The 20,842-nt window shown below is 38.0% G+C and overlaps 1 protein-coding gene across 1 annotated transcript; it reads left to right on the top strand.

Annotated features, from left to right (window-relative positions):
• Window positions 1–2,887: 2,887 nt before the first annotated feature.
• On the top strand, window positions 2,888–20,020 carry LOC133443676 (BLOC-1-related complex subunit 5-like). Its single transcript, XM_061720807.1, has 6 exons — window positions 2,888–3,095; window positions 9,484–9,635; window positions 11,383–11,526; window positions 13,033–13,190; window positions 16,604–16,893; window positions 18,765–20,020. Exons 2-5 carry the CDS (start codon window positions 9,578–9,580, stop codon window positions 16,835–16,837), a joined length of 594 nt encoding a protein of 197 aa, XP_061576791.1. The 5' UTR covers window positions 2,888–3,095; window positions 9,484–9,577; the 3' UTR covers window positions 16,838–16,893; window positions 18,765–20,020.
• Window positions 20,021–20,842: the final 822 nt, after the last annotated feature.

Below are 20,842 nucleotides of genomic sequence, written 5' to 3'. Positions count from 1 at the left end.
GATTGTGGAACAGCCTCCCGGAGAACCTTAGGGCCGCAGAGACTGTTGATGTTTTTAAAAAGAGGCTCAAGACTCATCTCTTTAATCAGGCTTTTAACTGACTCATTTAACTCTTTTACATTTTTTATGCTCACCCTTATTTTTATTGGATCTTACTACTCTGTTTTATAGTTAGTTTATCCTTTTTTATTATCATAATTTATTCTCATTGTTTTATCTTAATGTTTTATCTAAATATTTTAGTCGTTATTTATGGTCTATTTTATACATTTTACTGTCTTAGTCCTTTAGTTTTTAATGTCTTGCTTTTTAGACATACTTTTAGGATTTTACGTTATGTTATACTTTTTAAACTCTATTAGTGTATTTTATCCTGTTTTCTTGTAGCTTTTATCTCCAGTGTTTCCTCATGGGGAGCCTCCATGCTGGGAGTGACTCTGGCCTGCAGGGGGTCGTCCTGGGGATGGTTCTGGCCTGGATGGTGGTGGAGTTCTGCACCACGGCTTCACCGCTGTGGTGTGGACTTCTCTATCCGTCCGGGCCGGGATGGTCTCTGTGGGCCCCCCCCCCCCCTTCTAGCTGCGGGCTATGAGACCTCCTGGCGTGGACGGCTCCCTGTTACCGTTTCCTCACCTGGATCCTCTGTGCCTAGCCATGTCTGCACCATGTGTCTGCGTGTGTCTATCTGTGTGTGTGCGGGGAGGGGGAGGGGGAGGGGGGGGGGGGCACTAATACATTTTATGTTTATGTTTTATGAAAAGCACTTTGTGTTACATTTTTTTTTGTATGGAAGGTGCTTTAAAAATAAAGTTTGATTTGATTTGATTTGATTTGATTTGATTTGATTTGATTTGATTTGATTTGATTTGATTTGATTTGATTTGATTTGATATGATTTGATTAGTCTGACCGTTTTCTAAACAGACGCGTGCAGCTCCGGCGACGTTAACAGTTACCATGGCAACGGGGCTGGAAAACGCAGCATGAAAACAGTTACAAGTTGTCTCTCAAACGGAGCTTGGTAAATCTTTGTCTGTAAGTAATGTCATGTTATATTGTTAAGTATACTATGATTTGTAGTGTACACTCTTACTTACAGTTCAAGTTTGGTATTTATTTCTTTACGTAGTTTGTCACCTTTATCGTTTTATCGTGACAGCGCAGTTTTTATTTGTCCACCAGAGGGCGCCAGTTAGTCCGTCACAGCCGATTTAACTGGCTTTATTTATCTGTTTAATCAGTAATAACGTTAGAAAAAATGACATTAATGTTATTACTGCTTATGTTTGTTTCCATTTAAGTATGTAAATATGTTTGTGTGAAAAGCATCCAGATATAACGGACACTATTTGTAGTAATGTTTATCTTTGTTTATTTGTTTGCAGTCTTACAAAAATAACTGATCCTCAAACAAAAGCATTTCTTCAGCCTCTCCTTTTCTTCAGGATGTTAGCTATCTGTCTAGCTGTACAAGCTGAAACGTACTGCGAGGACAGAATAAAATGAGTACATTTGTAATTATTAGACAGCAAGTGTAAACTGTTCTGTTTGACACCTTTTGTTTAGTTTGACACTTTTATTTAGTTATGTGTTAATATGACGGTCGGATCCGTTCGCGGACGCTGCTCTGCCTAGATCTATGAATACTAGATCCGCCATGTCCGTTATTAACTGACATCGTTTTGCCATTAACTTGTATTTTTCTGTACTTTGTGTTTCAGTTTCACAATTTATGACATTAGTGTCATGAAGAGTTTAGCTGGCTGTGAATCCCAGTATATGACAGGAGTCACACTGGGTGTAACAGTACAGGGAATATAATAAGATTTGTAAAGCAATTCCCGTCCCACTCCTTCAATTAATCAAAAATACTTTGTTATATTCAAGTGTTAAATTGATACTACCAAAATTGGCGAATGATAAGTGTAATAACAAAGTGATTAATGCTGCCTGGAAATCAATAGTATTTTATGATCATAATAACCGAGGATTTAAACCTCAAGAGAATGACAAATTAACTGTGTCTATGTTGATAAAAGCTCATTCTAAATAAATTAGATGGCCCATTTCCCCAAAGATTAAGGAAACTCACATTCAAATATTGTATAAAGTGCACCCGGTTGCAGAATTCCTTAAAAATAAGATTCAAGTCCGAAGTTGATCAATGTGCTTTCTGTAATGTAGCAGATGAAACTTTAGAACATATGTTTTTCCTGTGTCCTGAAACTTCTGGTTAGAATTAAGAAACTGGTTACTACTTAGAATAGAGGACATACCAGTCTTTGATATCTCTCATATATTTTTCTATATAGATAACTTGAAGTCGAATGTATCTGACATAATAAATATAGTTATTCTCATGGGTAACTATCATATCCATTGTAGTAAGAGGAGGAATAGCAAACCCTCATTTGATTGATTTTTAAATGATTTTAAATTATTCTTCTTATCCCTAAGAAAAATAGACTCCAACAAAATGGAAAAAAAATTTGTGACGATATATCTTGTTTTCTGCTTTTTTGATTCATGTCTCAGTCCTTGCTCCTCTTTTTGGCACTTTTGTTTGCCTGATTTTAAATACTGTGATACTTTGATAGTTTGCACTTCATAAAAACCCCTTTTATTTTTTATCTTTTATTTCAATATATAGTTAATTGTTTTTCTATATAGCTCTATTTGACAGCATCTCATATATATATATATATATATATATATATATATATATATATATATATATATATATATATATATATATATATATATATATATATATATATATATATATATATAATACAGAATAATAATACATATAACAATACATATAAATAAATCATTGCGTAACGAGGCCTCCGCTCCAGCAGGGGGCAGTGACGTCATCACGCACAGCGCTGACGCAGGTCAATATTTACGGAAGTGAAGCTGCATTTGAATAGAAGTGGATTTAATTCGTATTGAGATGTTTAACATTGATTCATCTTGATTTATATCCCTAGTTGATCGGATATAAGACCATTTCCTAACTATTCAGGAGCACAGAAGCGTCTCGGGAGGAAGATTTAGAGCAAATCCGAGCCGCTCGGAACCAAGGAGGCAAGGCAAGTTTATTTATATTTATATTTATATAGCACAATTCAACACAAGGTAATTAAGTGCTTTACATCGACATTAATTGGAATTAAACTGTGGAATGGTTTGAATTTGGAGTTAAAAGAATGTACAAACATAAAACAATTTAAGAAGAAATATAAAGAAATATAATATAGAAAGAAATAATATATAATAATATAGAAGAAATATAAAGAAATAGTTTATTTCAGGTATAAAAGTGAAGACTGTGTTTAAAGATCACCAGCTGTGTGTGTCATGTTGGTATGTTTATATACTTAGATATACGTATTATATTTATATCATAGTTATATTATATTTATTTATTTATTTATTTCTCAGGACAATGCACATTGATGAACATATATACATATGTAAATGTGCCAGATTGTAGCACAAGGCTAGTTTCCATCTGTAGTCCAATACAGGCAGGTAAGGTGTTAAAAGCAGAAGAGGTAAAGATGCAATAAGAAAAAGAAAACAGAAACAAAGACAAGTACAATTAGTAAAGACAAGTACAATTAGTAAAATGAGAATGATAAAAAAAAAAGTTAGTAGGTAGGAAGAGACCCAAACACACATTAGGTGTGTGTACACATTTGTTGACCTCTGAGCCACATTTTTATCTGGTTTTTAAAAGTTATTAAAGAGGAGCTTTCCCTTATGTGTACAGGTATAGAATTCCATAACGCACTACCCTTTATGGATAGTGCGTTATGGCTAAAAGCAGTTTTTCTGAACGGGACCTCTACGTTTCTGTTGGACACTGCTCGAGTGACCCGTGACTGTCGGTATTTAAAAAATTCCTGGAGGCAAGGTGGTGCTAGGCCATGTAGGGTTTTATACATTAGACAACTGTATGAGAATTTGCAGAAGTTGTCGAAGCTTAATAGATTGTATTTGTCCAAGATGTTACAATGATGGTATGAGATAGGTTTTTTATCTAGGATTTTGAGTGCTTTTTTATATAAAACCTCCACTGGCCTGAGTGTGGTAGGCCCCACCATGGTCCAGGTTGTGATGCAGTAGCTTATATGTGAAAAAATCATAGCATGTAAAAATGTTAGGGCAGCAGTGTTTGACATGGCACATCTAATGTGCTTAAAATTATAAAGATTGAACTTTATTTTTTTAGTGATCATTTTTATATGTTTTTTAAAAGAGAAATTTGAGTCTAGAACAACACCTAAGTATTTAAAGTCTGTTACCACTTCTAACTTTTCAGTGCCTAAGCTGACCCCGGGTAGAGAACGCATAGGGGAGGGTTGCTTAGAAAAGTATAAGCATACGGTTTTTTTAGCGTTTAAAACAAGACATGATCTGTGGAGCCACGTTTGTATGTGTGTAAGAGCTGTAGAGAGTACACAAGCTGCTTCCTCAGGGTCTTTAGCTTTGGTGAATAAGACTGTGTCATCTGCGTAGAGTTGGACGTCCACATGTGTGGACGTCAACTTATTCTTTACATACATGAGAACCCCACCTCCCTTCCCCTGCCCCCTATCTTTTCTGAAAATGATATATTCCTGTAGTGCCACCGCTGCTTCTGCTGAAGAGCTGGTGAGCCACGTTTCAGTTAAACCAAAAAAGTCAACATTAGAATGACATAACAAGTGCTCAATCTGTTCGCGTTTTGGAACCAGGCTGCGAACATTTAAATAACCACCAAATAAACCCCCCCGTTTAAAATCTGGGTCCCATACAGTCCTAGCCTAGTTTAGTGTCCTGAAGAAATTAAATAGTTTATGTTTCCTGAATACTGAGTTTCGAGCCTTACTACTTAGTCTTGTATGTGGGGACTCACGCGAGGCGGCCGTGTCTCCGGTGGTACCCAGCCGGAGCTCTGCCAGCAGAGGTGGAGGCCCAGCTAGCAGAGGTGGAGGCCCAGGCAGCAGAGGTGGAGGCCCAGGCAGCAGAGGTGGAGGCCCAGCTAGCAGAGGTGGAGGCCCAGCCAGCAGAGGTGGAGGCCCAGGCAGCAGAGGTGAAGGCCCAGCTAGCAGAGGTGGAGGCCCAGGCAGCTCAGGTGGAGGCCCAGCCAGCAGAGGTGGAGGCCCAGCCAGCAGAGGTGGAGGCCCAGCTAGCAGAGGTGGAGGCCCAGCCAGCAGAGGTGGAGGCCCAGCTAGCAGAGATGGAGGCCCAGCTAGCAGAGGTGAAGGCCCAGCCAGCAGAGGTGGGTGCCCAGCTAGCAGAGGTGAAGGCCCAGCGAGCAGAGGTGAAGGCCCAGCCAGCAGAGATGGAGGCCCAGCTAGCAGAGGTGAAGGCCCAGCGAGCAGAGGTGAAGGCCCAGCCAGCAGAGATGAAGGCCCAGCTAGCAGAGGTGAAGGCCCAGCTAGCAGAGGTGAAGGCCCAGCGAGCAGAGGTGAAGGCCCAGCTAGCAGAGGTGAAGGCCCAGCGAGCAGAGGTGGAGGCCCAGCGAGCAGAGGTGAAGGCCCAGCGAGCAGAGGTGAAGGCCCAGCGAGCAGAGGTGGAGGCCCAGCTAGCAGAGGTGGAGGCCCAGCGAGCAGAGGTGGAGGCCCAGCTAGCAGAGGTATATCATAGTTATATTATATTTATGATAGAGCTTACATCTTGTAATAAACAGGTTATTTTTTGTAAAAATTATATATATATTCAGTACTCGAGTTGTAAAACAAAATCAGGGGGGATGGTGGATTTTATCATATGGGGACAGATAATTTGTACTTATTACAAATAATATAATATATTACAAATAATAGCAGTGACCAAAACACCTGCAGAAATACTGCAGGAATGACACAGCAGCAGTTAAAATGCAGCCTTCTGTAAGCTTTAAATATCCACTGGGCTTACATCAAATACATCAAAACACAACAATTAAAAACAGTTTTCTGAACTTATCAATATGACTCTGTCCTTCACAGGATAAGTAACATGGATCACTGCAAAAACTTAAAATCTTAACAAGAATATTTGTCTTATTTCTAGTTAAAATGTCTCATTTTAGTAAAAAAAATCTCATTACACTTAAAACAAGACTCATCACTGGAAAAAACAACAATTTTCACCTGTTTCAAGTAGATTTTCACTTGAAATAAGTAGAAAAATCTGCATGTGGAACAAGATTTTTTTGCTTGTAATAAGAAGATAAATCTTGTCCCACTGGCAGATTTTCCTACTTATTTCAAGTGAAAATTTACTTGAAACAGGTGAAAATTGTCAAATAAGTTATTTTTCTGGTGATGACTCTAAATGTTGAAATAGCAGTAAAACCACATTAATTGATGAAATGACATAAGGGATGGAAAGGGGGGATGTCAGTTTTACAGGGGGGATGATTTGGACCGTTTTTATTTCAGGGGGGATGCCATCCCCCCTCATCCCCCCTCATCCCCCCTCAACTCCAGTACTGATTATATATATATCATTGTTATATTATATTTATGATAGAGCTTACATCTTGAATTAAACAGGTTATTTTTTGTAAAAATGTTATATATTTATACAAATGAGTGTATGATATAAAAAGTAAATACAGACATATAATTTATGTTTAGTTGTGGAAAGGGGTTGAGATTAAATAAGTTAATACTTCCCCCCACTCCTTTTCAAACAAATAATTGAAATATGCATTTTGATGTTGTTTTTTTTGTTTCTTTATGTGGTGGAATGACCACCTCGATTTGTTTATCTTTTTTCTTGTTTTTTATACATGTACCGCGGTTGAATTGGTTTGATATTGGATATTGGATATTATGAATTCAACACCCATAAAACTTGTGATACATACCACTGATTTTGGTCAAACCACTTGTGATGTGTTCATGGTCATCTAGACTATATATCACAAAACAGTAATTATTAAAAAATCATATATATGGGCATATATATGGGCTGATTTAAAAATCATATATATGGGCTGATTTAAAAATCATATATATGGGCTGATTTAAAAATCATATATATGGGCTGATTTAAAAATCATATACGGTATATGGGCTGATTTAATGTGGTTTAATGAATTCAACACCCATAAAACTTGTGATACATAACACCGATTGTTTTCATTCAACCCCATTAAATCAGCCCATAATATGATTTTTAAATCAGCCCATATATATGCCCATATATATGATTTTTTAATAATTAATGTTTTGTGATATATAGTCTAGATGACCATGAACACATCACAAGTGGTTTGAGCAAAATCAGTGGTATGTATCACAAGTTTTATGGGTGTTGAATTCATAATATCCAATATCAAACCAATTCAACCGCGGTTATACATGTTCGAAATAAACAAAAACGAACGAACGAACATTAAAAGCGGCAAGACATAATTAGACAGTAAATAACAAATACAATGAAATAAAATTATGAGAAAAGAAGGTAAAATAATAAAAAGCACAAGTTGCTGAATAGTAAGGGCAGTAGATCCAGCAGGTACATCTCATTCGCAGTTCTCGCGCCTGAAAATGTAATAAAATCCAATAATGTAATAACTTCACCAATAATGTAATAAAATATCTGACTGATATTGTAATAACATTTTTACCGATAATGTAATACCTTATTACATTATTGGGAATTTATTACATTTTCAGGTGGGTCTTTTTTTTTTCCTTCAAAACTGATAATGTAATACTTGACAAATAATGTAATATATATGTTCATTTTCAGTCCAGAGTTCTACATTTTGTGTTCTAAGTATCTAAGAATGTTATATACACTGAATTTGAAACACCAGAATGACCATTGGTTTAAATTGTAAACTTTGAGTACCATGTAATAAATTCCCAATAATGTAATAAGGTATTACATTATCGGTAAAAATGTTATTACAATATCCATCAGGATATTTTATTACATTATTGATGAAGTTATTACATTATTGGGTTTTATTACATTTTCAATTCAGTTAAGTGCAAATTTTATTACATTTCCAGGTGTTATTACATTTTCAGGAAATTATTACATTATAGCGTGCTACCTGCGTAAATAACAAATAAATGAAATAAAATGATAAGAAAAGAGGTAAAATAATAAAAAGCGCAAGTTGTTAAAAATAAGGGCAGTACAGTCCAGTGTTTAATATTTAACAAGTATTTAATTTAACAGTACTGTTAGGATTTAATGAAATTATTGAAGCTCAAAACTGTCTAAGCTCTCTCTTCAAAGTAATCTCATTCTGATTAAGAGCAAAAGGTTTAAATTAGATTAGAAGTTAAATACAATACACATATTGTTGGAGAGGAAACGGGGGAAAAAGGTGACACCTTAAGGTGATTTCTCCTTGAAGCTGGCTCTTCCAATTAAATTAATTAGCAATACACATACAATTTGTTGAGAGAAGACAATGGGCAGAAACAGATGTTTAGCATTGGGGGGTCTGGTCTGCGGTCTGGTTTGACACCTCAGATGGGAGACAGTTAAAGGAAATGTAGAGCTGGAAGTGACAAAGTTCGGGGGTTTTTTCCCGTAGCTGACTCCCTCCACCAATGAAATTCACTTGCAAAGAACATCCTCCTTTTAGAGTATAAAGTCAACTGGACTCATGAAAACGTCGTGCATTTCTCTCCGTACCCACGCGGTCTGAGAAGAAGTGTACCCCGGCCGGAGACAAATGTACCTCCGACCGGAAACACCTTGTGCTTGACATGATTAAAAGTTGTTAACCTATAATTCTTTCCACTAGTCTTTCTTGATTCACCAGACAAACGAACGCGTATTTCTTTCAGTACGCTTCAGTAAACAGTAAAGTTTTTAGGCCTGATTTAAAGGATCTACAGTTGGAGCAGACCTCAGGTCTACAGGAAGTTTGTTCCACCGGTGAGGAGCAGAATAACTGAACGCTGCCTCACCTTGCTGGTTCTGGTTCTGGAACCAGAACAAACCAGATCCAGATGAAGCTCAGGGGTCTGGGAGCTTCATAGGAACTAACAGATCCAGCATGTATTTTGGTCCAAGACCATTCAGGTCTTTGTAGACCAGCAGTAAGATTTTAAACTCTATCCTTTGACTCACTGGAAGCCAGTGGAGCGATTTCATGACCGGTGTAATACGGTCCAGTTTCCTGGTGTAATACGGTCCAGTTTCCTGGTGTTTGTAAGGACTCTCCAGCGTTCTAGATCAGCTGCAGCTGCCTGATAGATTTCTTGTTAAGGCCTGTTAAGATGCCATTGGAATAATCCAACCTACTGAAAATGAATGCATGAATACGTTTTTCCATGTCTTGTTTAGACAGAATACCCTTAATTCTAGCAATGTTTTTTAGGTGGTAATAGGCAGATTTAGTGATAAACTTTAGATGGCTGTTGAAGTTCAGGTCTGAGTCAATAATTACACCAAGATTTCTGGCTTGATTCGTAGCTGTCAATGACATGGAGCCGAGGTGAGCGCTGATCTTTTCCCTTTCTTTTATAGGGCCAGGAGGTGGACTCGGTCCCGGGGTTCCTGGTCCTGGTCGGTCCTGGTCCTGGTCCTGGTCCTGGTCCTGGTCCTGGTCCTGGTCGGCACCATGGGGGCCGAGCAGAGCGGAGACGCGGAGCACAAGCAGCCGGACTACAGCGCCGCAGGTCCGGCTCCAGGTTCCACCCACATCCCCGAACATCATCTTCTACGGGTCTACGCGTGAAAAAAACGCATCTAAATGATCAAATTACGACCTTAAAAATGGTCCTAAATGGCAACTGGTTGCAACTGCATTATCCTCGATAACAGTAATCCAATAAACCCTCAAACACTTATTTTAAATAATTTATCCACAATTAATGCTTCACTATGTCAAAAACAAATCTTGCTTGCTGGCCTAACAGCAGCAATAAAGATAATTGCAGTACGATGGAAACCACCACACACACTTAAAATCTACCATTGGTATCTGAATGTTCTTGATATTATCTATCTGGAAATATTTACAGCCCCAAACCATAATGCAAAACAACCAAATATTTTATTTTGGTATATGTCAGTAGATCAAATCAAAGCTAAACTTGAAAGATGTATTTAAAATTGATATAGACTACCTTGTTGCAGCTATCCTTGTCCAGTTTTTGATATTATTATGTTTTGCCTTTGTTTTATTTTGTCCTTTGTTCTATTATCTTTTTTTCTGTTTTTCTTATTATTAATTATTACTTGTTTTCATCAAATGCTTATGTCCGAGGGGTGGCTTTGGAAGGGGGTAAAGATATGTGTTAATGTTTGTTTAACATCATTGTAGATGCCACCGTTTATAATCAGAAAATCATGAAAGATAAATAAAAAAATTTGATCACAAAAAAAAAGGTCCTAAATGGAAGCACTTGGGCTAAACTGCGGAGAAGTTGGTCTCTGGTTTGAAATTTGGGTTTTCTTGTAGACAAAACTAATATTTTGCATTATGATTATTTTTCTGTTTCCAAATTTTGTGGCAAAATTGCTGCAAATTTAATTTAATTGAATTTTTATTTCGAACATGAAACAGTAGTGAATAAAAAACAAAACAATAATAATCAGTAATAAATAAATGTAAATAAGAAAACAAAATAAACAAAAATATAAATAAAAACATGCATCCATCATAAGTAACATGCTGGAAAAGGAGTAGGAAGAAGTAAAAACTAAAATCCTACCCCCTAAACTCGCACCGGGCCGCGTAACTAGTATTTTAAAATTAGTTTTAAAATTAGTAAGTATAGGGAAATCATGTCCCTTAAAGAGACAAACAAGACATGACTCTCTTTATTGTGTTTTAGGATTTATTTTATGTTATAATCACTGTTTCTTTGGATATTTTTCTAGTAGGATCCATAAAATGTGCTGGACAATGTGACTCCAAACCAAAGCTGAATTTTATAAATAAAGGGGTTCCTCTATTTTATATTAACAGTTACATGGAATATTATTTTTGAAACTTATATTTTCTTCCCAATAACTTCCAAAGTATATAGATTAGAATAGATAGTCCTTTATTCATCCCTCAGTGGGGAAATTCGCTTTGTGCAGCAGCAGTAAACACAACACACACATGCAGTGAAAGAAGGAGGAAAAAAGTAAAAAATATACAATCACTAAATATTAACAGTATATACAGTGGAATAAAAATAAAAGTAGTGCAGTGTGAAAAGAAAAAATGGGTTAAATTCAAATCTAAGAGGAATTCTGTCACCAAAAGAGAGAACTGTGTTCATAGCCTGGATGGTGAGCAGCTGCTGAAGGTCCAACCTGAGACTAACTTCACCCCACTGCAGCCAGATCCTCCGGTGGTTTTCATCAGTAGGAGTTTTAGGAGTTTACTCCTCTGAAGGTGTCGATTCCTAAACATCCGCTGGCTTGTTGCAGTGGTGCCGTCCCCAGCGAAGCAGAAGGCCAAGATGGACGACATCGTGGTTGTGGCTCCGGGGACCCAGTCGATGCGGAACATCCACAACGACCCCGACGTCATCAAGCTGCAGGAGATCCCCACCTTCCAGCCGCTTCTGAAAGGTATCTGTTCCACCTCACAGCTGCCGACGGGAGCGTCGGCGTAGTTCCTAGAGAGCAGTCGTAACCGGGTCCCTGAATCCAGCCCCAGCTTCAAGTCTTCTTGTGTCCACAGGATGATTTTGAGAACTCCTCTAACATCCTGCATAAAGTTATTTTTGCAGATGACGCAAACTTATTTCTTTCACATAAGAAGCTGGAATATCTCCAAAACCTTATGAATGAAGAATTGACAAAGGTGGACTCCTGGTTTAAATGCGTTAGATTATCTTTAAATATCATAAAACTAACTATGTTTTGTTTCGCTCAAATAGAAACCGAAGTAATATTGAACATATACAAATAGAGATAAATGTTGAGCTATCGAGAGGGTAGAATTTATTAAGTTTTTGGGAATATATGTGGATTTAAACTTTAGGAAACATATTGATGAACTATCAAAGAAATTATCTAAATATGTTGGCTTATTTTATGGGCTGAGACTTCCTCTTGAAGCTTCTCCTAACTCTGTACCGGTCTATTATTGTAATGTTTTATAGTGTAATACATATCCAAGTTATGTTGACAAATTACAGATCTTACAAAAGAAAGTGATCCGAGTTATATCATGGAGCAAATTTAATGCTCCCTCTGATCCTCTTTTTTATGGATATAAGCTTCTGAAACTTACTGAGTGTAACATTTTCCACAATGCCTGTGTAATGTATAATGTAGTGTTTAGACTCAATGACAGACTATTTCATCTCATCCCAGTTAATGCTCCCACTCATGAACACATGAACCTAACCCTAACCCTAACCCACTCATGAACACATGAACCTAACCCTAACCCACTCATGAACACATGAACCTAACCCTAACCCTAACCCACTCATGAACACATGAACCTAACCCTAACCCTAACCCACTCATGAACACATGAACCTAACCCTAACCCACTCATGAACACATGAACCTAACCCTAACCCTAACCCACTCATGAACACATGAACCTAACCCTAACCCTAACCCACTCATGAACACATGAACCTAACCCTAACCCTAACCCACTCATGAACACATGAACACGCCACAAGGGGAAAACAACTTTTAAAGGGAAAGAAGAGGAAACTGAAATGTACAAGTTTCAGTGTAACCTGTAAAGGTCCAAAAATGTGGAATGAGATTGATAAGTGCTATAATGATGTCTAACTCTAAAACTATCTGTCAATGTTTATGTACCAGTACCTGATGTATTATTTTTACAAGAATATCTTTGTATCTAAGAACTCTTAGGAGGTCTCAGGGTTTTATTGTCTGTGTTTATTTATGTATTATTTATATAAATATATAAGGTTATTATGTTTATCTGTGTAATTTAAATCATAGTTGTTTTGCTGTGTGACTGGGCCCCTACTCATAAGCTACAGTTAGCTTGTGGGGAGTCCCATTTTACAAACCTCAAGTTTATTGCTCTCTGTATTTGTGTTTTTAAATGATTTGTGAATAAACTCTGTGAACTGTGAACAGGGGTCCTGAGTGGGCAGACGTCCCCCAGCAGCGTGAGTCTGGAGCGGCTGGACGCGGCTCAGGTGCTGCAGCTCTGCATCCGCTACCAGGAGCATCTGCATCAGTGCGCCGAGGCCGTGGCCTTCGACCAGAACGCCCTCGTCAAGAGGGTCAAGGAGGTTGGACTGATAGAAGCTGCACGTCTCTCCACAGGGAGGCTCCTTAACACGTCTGAAAAAGTCTTAGATTCCATTTTCCTAAAATAAGGCCTTTAAATGTCTTCATTTGTCTTAAATCTCAATCCAAGGGTCTTAATATTTGAATCTTAATTTTAGAGGGAATTTATCTGGTCATCATTAAAAAGTTTTCTTACGCTTTGAAAAGGATAAATAATAAATCTGTTTACCAGTTGTTAGACGCCTCAGCCAGTGTTGCCAGGTTGGGCGGGTTTCAGCACAATTGGGCTGAAAAATACAGGACTGGGCGGGTTGATAAAATCTGGGCTGCTTTTCCTGGTTTTTACAAAATATTTAGGAGAAATTATTAACAAAAAAGTTTCCAGTATGGCAGAGAAAAGTAGAAAAACTTACACAATAAACTCACTGATATTTAATTTGGTTTAATGTACTCAATTTAATTGTAGTCTTTGTTTGGAGCTTTTTTTGGCTTAGGCAAGGCAAGGGAAATGTATTTATATAGCACAATTCAACACAAGGTAATTCAAAGTGCTTTACATTGACATTAAAAACGGCAAGACATAATTAGACAGTAAATAAAAAATAAGATTGAAAAAATTAAGAATAAGATGATAAGAAAAGAAGTAAAATAATAAAAAGCACAAGCTGTTAAAAATAAGGGCAGTAGAGTACAGCAGGTAAGTTTAATTTAGGAGTACGCTTGAGTAATCAGTAATGTTTTTAACCCTGATTTTAACCCTGATTTAAAGGAGCTGACAGTTGGAGCAGACCTAATTTGCTTATAACTTGAAATTTATTACACATTTAATAATCTACGGTTTTAACATAGAGAATGTTTGTTTTGGGTTGGTTTTTCATTATTTCTGCAGGTTTTACGTCGTATTTGGGCTGAAACCTGCCAGATCTGGCAATTTTGACCTCAGTGCTGGATTTATTAGTCGCGTCTTGAATTAGGGCAAGCAAATATGGATAAATGTTGATTTAAAGCCAAAAGGCTAGAAAATTCCCGTTTCTCTGGACATTGGGTTCAAAGTGTGTGACTGTCTTTTCGGTTTTTAATTTGGTTTGAAAATGGTATTAAAAAGTCTTAAATTTAACTTGGTCAAACCTGTAGACGCCGTTGTTCAGAATAGTCTCATTCTATACACGAATCCGGCGACCGGTTTGTGTGCGCCGCCATCTTGCGGCGGCGCCATTGCTGCGGTGGCAGGTGTCAATCTGCCACCGCAGCGCTGTTATTGTAACCTGACGCTACAGCATCATTATAGCTGGATTGATGATGTTAGACAGTGGCCTCCCATAAATAATGAAGGTATCTTAAATTAATGCTGATGTTAATTTATAAATAATGATTTGTTTGAGCGATAAGCGGGAAAGAATAGAGGAATAGGGAGATAAGGGAGTGTATGATTAAACACTGTAATATAGCATACGTTACGTTTGACGTTAGCAGCGCAAAATGTAATCATTATGGAAAGGCTACGTCATTAAAAAAAACAACAACAACAACACCTGTTTATGTTTTGTTTTATTTTAGGTATCCAAGAATATTTTATTGATCGCCTGGCGTCCGATGACCAAAAAAAACGCAATTACAGGTCTCTAATTGAAGGCAGAACTATCTCAGCTCCGGATGATACAGAATACATACATACATAACCCCAATCTGCAGATAAAACTAGTTTGTTGAGGAAAAAATATCAACTCTATTTGTAGCTGCAGAAGAAAAAAAATAATCTCACGAGGAAAAGAAAAATATTGCTCACGCCTCGGAGCCTCTTCAGCATAATATAGCGGTAAAAAAAAAGAAAAGAGAAGTAAGAGTAATACAAAACATGTACTGTATGTTGTACTATTATACAAATTTATTGAAACACATGGCGAGTCAAACATTTACCAAAGCAGCTGCCAAACACTAAGGTAGTAAGACGGTGGTTCTGCAGAACTGCGGCAGTAAATCCTCATCGGAGCTTCATTCTTTAGTAGGGATTTCATATGGACCCAAATCGTTAATAATCATTATTTTCTCCATATACCGCTCCCTGGCTTCCTTGTTTAAGGTATCCCGGTAAATTCCAGTTCCTTTCCAGCAGTTTAAAATCTTTTTTTTGCGTTCCGTCTGTTCACTTGGTGAAACAGAAAAGTAGATTTTAAAGTCCATCCCATCTTCATTCACTATCAAAACAAATGCACGTGACCGGGACAGGAGTGTTCCGATGATACAAATACATTAAGAGAGCCTGGCAGGGAGCGGAGCATGGATCTATATACGTATATATGTCTATGGGCTAGAGCGGAGGAGCGGAGCCGTCACCGCAGTAATGGCGGCCGCTCGACTTCCGGGTTTTGCTGGATTCGTGTATAGACGTGAACAGGAAACTGACCGGTGTCTGATTGGAGCAGCTGACTGAGCTCCTGCTGTGAACGGTTCTGTCTCCACGGTTGCCGTAGCAACCAGACGCTGAGTTTCCTGTAGAGTCGAGCTCTTATTCCGTCTCAGCAGGGCTGGACGATATGGACCAAAAGTCATAACTCGATATTTTTCTAGCTGAATGGCGATACTCAATATATATCGATATTTTCCGCCAATTATGGGGGAATTTCTCTGAGGCAAACCCTTAAAAAAAACAGTCAGTTTTAATACAAAGCTTCGTGCCAAATGTCACACAGGTTCCTTTATTAACAGAGGTCTGCACAATATCAACATGTATAAAACAAATGAAATAAAAATAAACTGCCTGCATATTAGGAATGGGTGATATTTTACCGTTCATGATAAACCGTCCAAAAAATTCCCCACGGTAAGAATTTGTATCTCGTGGTAAAAATGATAAATTCCCGTTGATGACGTTTTTGTGTAAAACTGATTTATGGTTTTGTGTACAAACATGGCGGATCTGAGGGTGAGATAGATTTATAGTTACAAAAGTGGAGTTGAATTGGTATTTTTTTTATCGTTATTGGGATAAATGCCAGAAATTATCGTGATACATTTTTTAGTCCATACCGCCCATCCCTACTGCATGTATAGAATAAAAATGCTTCTTGAATAAAATAAAACAAATATCCCTTTCCTGCATAATAATTAAATTAAAATACACTGTGTAATTAATACAATGTAGACAGTAACAGGCAGACTTTTCCACTGAGGTTGACAGTTGTGCAAATAACAAAACATTTGTGCAAATCTCAAATAAAACTAATAAATAAGCGATATCAAAATCATTAAAAAAAAAAATGTAAAAAAAAAAAAATTTTAATAATCGATATAAACGATATTGTCTCGTACCATATGGCGTTTTAAAATATATCGATATATATTAAGATCTGGATATATGGCCCAGCCCTGTGTCTCAGTCCTACGTGGTAAAGCTGTCCTCCCCTCGTCCTCCCAGATGGACCTGTCGGTGGAAACCTTGTTCAGCATCATGCAGGAGCGCCAGAAACGCTACGCCAAGTACGCCGAGCAGATCCAGAAGGTCAACGAGATGTCCATGATCCTGCGCCGCATCCAGATGGGCGTGGACCAGACGGTGCCGCTGATGGAGCGGCTCAACAACATGCTGCCGGAGACCGAGCGCCTGGAGCCCTTCAGCATGAGGCTGGACGGGGAACCGGCCCCCCAGTAGAGCCGGGGGCCCTGGGGGCTCTGCTGGAGGCCCGGGCTCGGCTGGAGCACCTGCAGGTGAGTCCACTCAGGCTCCGCCGGAGCTCCTGCAGGTGAGTCCTCTCAGGCTCCGCCGGAGCTCCTGCAGGTGAGTCCACTCAGGCTCCGCCGGAGCTCCTGCAGGTGAGTCCACTCAGGCTCCGCCGGAGCTCCTGCAGGTGAGTCCACTCAGGCTCCGCCGGAGCTCCTGCAGGTGAGTCCACTCAGGCTCCGCCGGAGCTCCTGCAGGTGAGTCCACTCAGGCTCCGCCGGAGCTCCTGCAGGTGAGTCCTCTCAGGCTCCGCCGGAGCTCCTGCAGGTGAGTCCTCTCAGGCTCCGCCGGAGCTCCTGCAGGTGAGTCCTCTCAGGCTCCGCCGGAGCTCCTGCAGGTGAGTCCACTCAGGCTCCGCCGGAGCTCCTGCAGGTGAGTCCTCTCAGGCTCCGCCGGAGCTCCTGCAGGTGAGTCCACTCAGGCTCCGCCGGAGCTCCTGCAGGTGAGTCCACTCAGGCTCCGCCGGAGCTCCTGCAGGTGAGTCCAGGAGCCCCGTTTACTCACATGACCGCTCTCTCAATTATAACGTTATAAAGTAATCCGACCGTACCGTGTCTCAGTATTTGGTAAAAACATCCTCAGATGGAAAATAATAATTAATTATGTAGTAGGGATGGGCGGTATGGACTAAAAAATGTATCACGATAATTTCTGGCATTTATCCTGATAACAATAAAAAAAATACAAAAACCTCATCAATGGTAATCTTTCTTTCTTTCTTTCTTTCTTTCTTTCTTTCTTTCTTTCTTTCTTTCTTTCTTTCTTTCTTTCTTTCTTTCTTTCTTTCTTTCTTTCTTTCTTTCTTTCTTTCTTTCTTTCTTTCAGGCTCTTATCTTTCTTTCTTTCTTTCAGGCTCTTTTCTTTCTTTCTTTCTTTCTTTTTAGGCTCTTTTCTTTCTTTCTTTCTTTCTTTTTAGGCTCTTTTCTTTCTTTCTTTCTTTCTTTCTTTCTTTCTTTCTTTCTTTCAGGCTCTTATCTTTCTTTCTTTCTTTCAGGCTCTTTTCTTTCTTTCTTTCTTTTTAGGCTCTTTTCTTTCTTTCTTTCTTTCTTTTTAGGCTCTTTTCTTTCTTTCTTTCTTTCTTTTTAGGCTCTTTTCTTTCTTTCTTTCTTTCTTTTTAGGCTCTTTTCTTTCTTTCTTTCTTTCTTTTTAGGCTCTTTTCTTTCTTTCTTTCTTTCTTTTTAGGCTCTTTTCTTTCTTTCTTTCTTTCTTTTTAGGCTCTTTTCTTTCTTTCTTTCTTTCTTTTTAGGCTCTTTTCTTTCTTTCTTTCTTTCTTTTTAGGCTCTTATCTTTCTTTCTTTCTTTCTTTCTTTTAGGCTCCTTTCTTTCTCGACATTTCGACTTTTTTCTCCAAGTGCATAATGAAAAAAATAAATCTTCCCCCAGTTATAACTAGTATAGAAACATGCAGCATGTGTTTCCTTAATTCTAAGGCTGATACGAGACTTTTCATTTTTTGCGGCTCAAGACATATTTGTTTTTTGTGTTTTTAGTCCAATATGGATCTAAAACATTTTGGGTTGCCGACCCCTGGTCTATAAGGTAACAATAATATAATAATAAGATAACCTTGTTTGAATTGTTAAATGGGTTTGGCTAAATACAATCTTTGACTAAAACTAGACTAAAATGGACAATTCTGACTAAAATAAGACTAAAATGCTCAGACTTTTAGTCGACTGAAACTTGACACGACTAAAAGGAGAATGAACGTGACTAAAACTAATAAAAACTAAAATGATAGCTGGACCCAAAGATTAGACTAGAACTAAAATTGGAACAGGCTGCCAGAAACAACACTAGTGTTGACGCCTCAAAGATGGATGAAAACACTGATCTGATTTATTTCTGTTTGTTGCAGGATTTGCTGAACGCCTGGCAGAACCAGCTCTGAAACCGGACGAAGCCGAGCAGACGTTAACCTGCTACCTGCAGGTTAACAGACTCTGGAAACGTCTGAGCCGCTCTGGGACTTTCACGCCTCCTAAATCCAGCTCATGGCACAGATTTAGGGTATAAACATGACTCTGACGCAGACAGACTGAATGCAAACCGGTGGACTTGTGATTTATCTGGCAGCGTTCGGGTCCAGCGTTGTGTTGCATGCAAAAGATTTCTGACGCTTCACGCTTTTAGCAGATTGATGCAGAAATGCGTTAAATTAGAGCATTAAATCCTATAAATGTCTTTCACGTCATAAAATCCACCAAACAGTCGCGGGAGGAGAAGAAGAAGAAGAAGAACTTAAACGGTGGAATTTCTGGTGTAAAAAACTGTAAATAAATGAAAGAAAACATCCCTGATGTTTGTCCCTTGTGCTTCCATGTTCTCCCCGACGGCTGCAGGCTCATTTCTTAGGTTTAAAACTGAAAATGAACATCCCTGATGTTTATTATGTTATGATATTTATATATATATATATATATATATATATATATATATATTTATTTACACGTCCTACCCTCTGCTGAATTATTTTGATCCTCGGTGGGGACAAAATGTATCCCCCCCACCCAAAGTATTTTCACCATTACATCGTAATTATTAACAAGTAATAACAAACCAAAATACACAGAGTCCGTGTTCATTCTGCTTGTGCTTTGATTTTCATACCGGGATCGAGTCGCGCCCACAGAAAGCAGTTTTATTTTGAAAACAAATCGGATTTTCTTGCATTCCAAAAGTCCGACTTCGGGCCCGCCAAAATAAAAGATACAGTCAGTCAAATGAATGAAAAAATGAAAAGAATCCAGAGCAGCATATTCTCATATTTTACAGGATCACAACCAAAAATCCAGAGAAAAAATGTGACAGAAGATGAAACAAGATGTGACATTGCTGAATCCAGCTCCCATGTTTTCTGTTAAACTGATATCGAGAAAGAATTAAAAAAATATTAATTTTGTTTATTTATTTTTATTTGGCACATTTAAAAACAATATTAGGAGAAAATATTTCTGCAAATGCAGTGGTTCAGTTTATGTTCAAAATAGGCCTACCGCCTACATTATGTAGCTTAAGTGTAAGTTTACACAAGAAACAAGTTTTCATATAGCCTATACTGCTGGACCGCTGTTGTGTCGTAATTTTTCTGAATAAAAATATTTCACAAAATGATCCCCCCCTCTGGTTTTTTCACAAATCGCACCCTGTATATATGTATATTATATACATATATACTGTATATATATCTTATAAATGGGTTTGAAACATTTGACAGGCAAAATCTTTTCCCTTGGACCAGTTTAACCACCGATCGGTTTCAGTCTGGGAACTTTGGACTGCAGCAGTTTGCTGGTTACTGGCTGGTTACTGGCTGGTTAATGGTTACTGGTTACTGGCTGGTTACGGCTGGTTACTGGCTGGTTAATGGTTACTGGTTACTGGTTACTGGTTACTGGCTGGTTACGGCTGGTTACTGGCTGGTTACTGGTTGCTGGTTGTACTCCGTGTGTCCAGCAGGTGGGGCTGAACCATCCGGTTAAACTTCTTTTTTTTTTTTTTTTTTTTTTTTTACAAACTTTATTCAACATTTTCAAAAATACAAAATTCCTTTGAGGAAACATTAGTTTGCAATTGAAACATAAATTCACAACACACAAGCGAAATGTAACTTTACATTTTTTCCAATATAAACTTCTAAATTTAAATAAAAAGAAAATAAATAAAATAAATTTAAAAAATCACAAAATAAAATAATCACAGGGGGTTGACATTTCAACAAAAATGTATAGCGTCGCAAAAATGTAACTTAAAGAACAAGAGACTCTAACATGGTTTCATATAAATCTTGTATAAACTGATTATCTTTTGAAAGTACCTTAATAGATGTTATATAACTTTTTATTTCGTTTTTAAAACATACTAGGGAGGGTTTGCTGTTTTTCCATTTATTTTTATGAATATGATATTTACCCAAAATTAGAATTATGTTCACCA

This window comes from Cololabis saira, chromosome 5 (genome assembly GCF_033807715.1).
Source record: "Cololabis saira isolate AMF1-May2022 chromosome 5, fColSai1.1, whole genome shotgun sequence".
NCBI classification, from domain to species: domain Eukaryota; kingdom Metazoa; phylum Chordata; class Actinopteri; order Beloniformes; family Belonidae; genus Cololabis; species Cololabis saira.
This window is presented reverse-complemented; position numbering and strand designations above follow the sequence as displayed.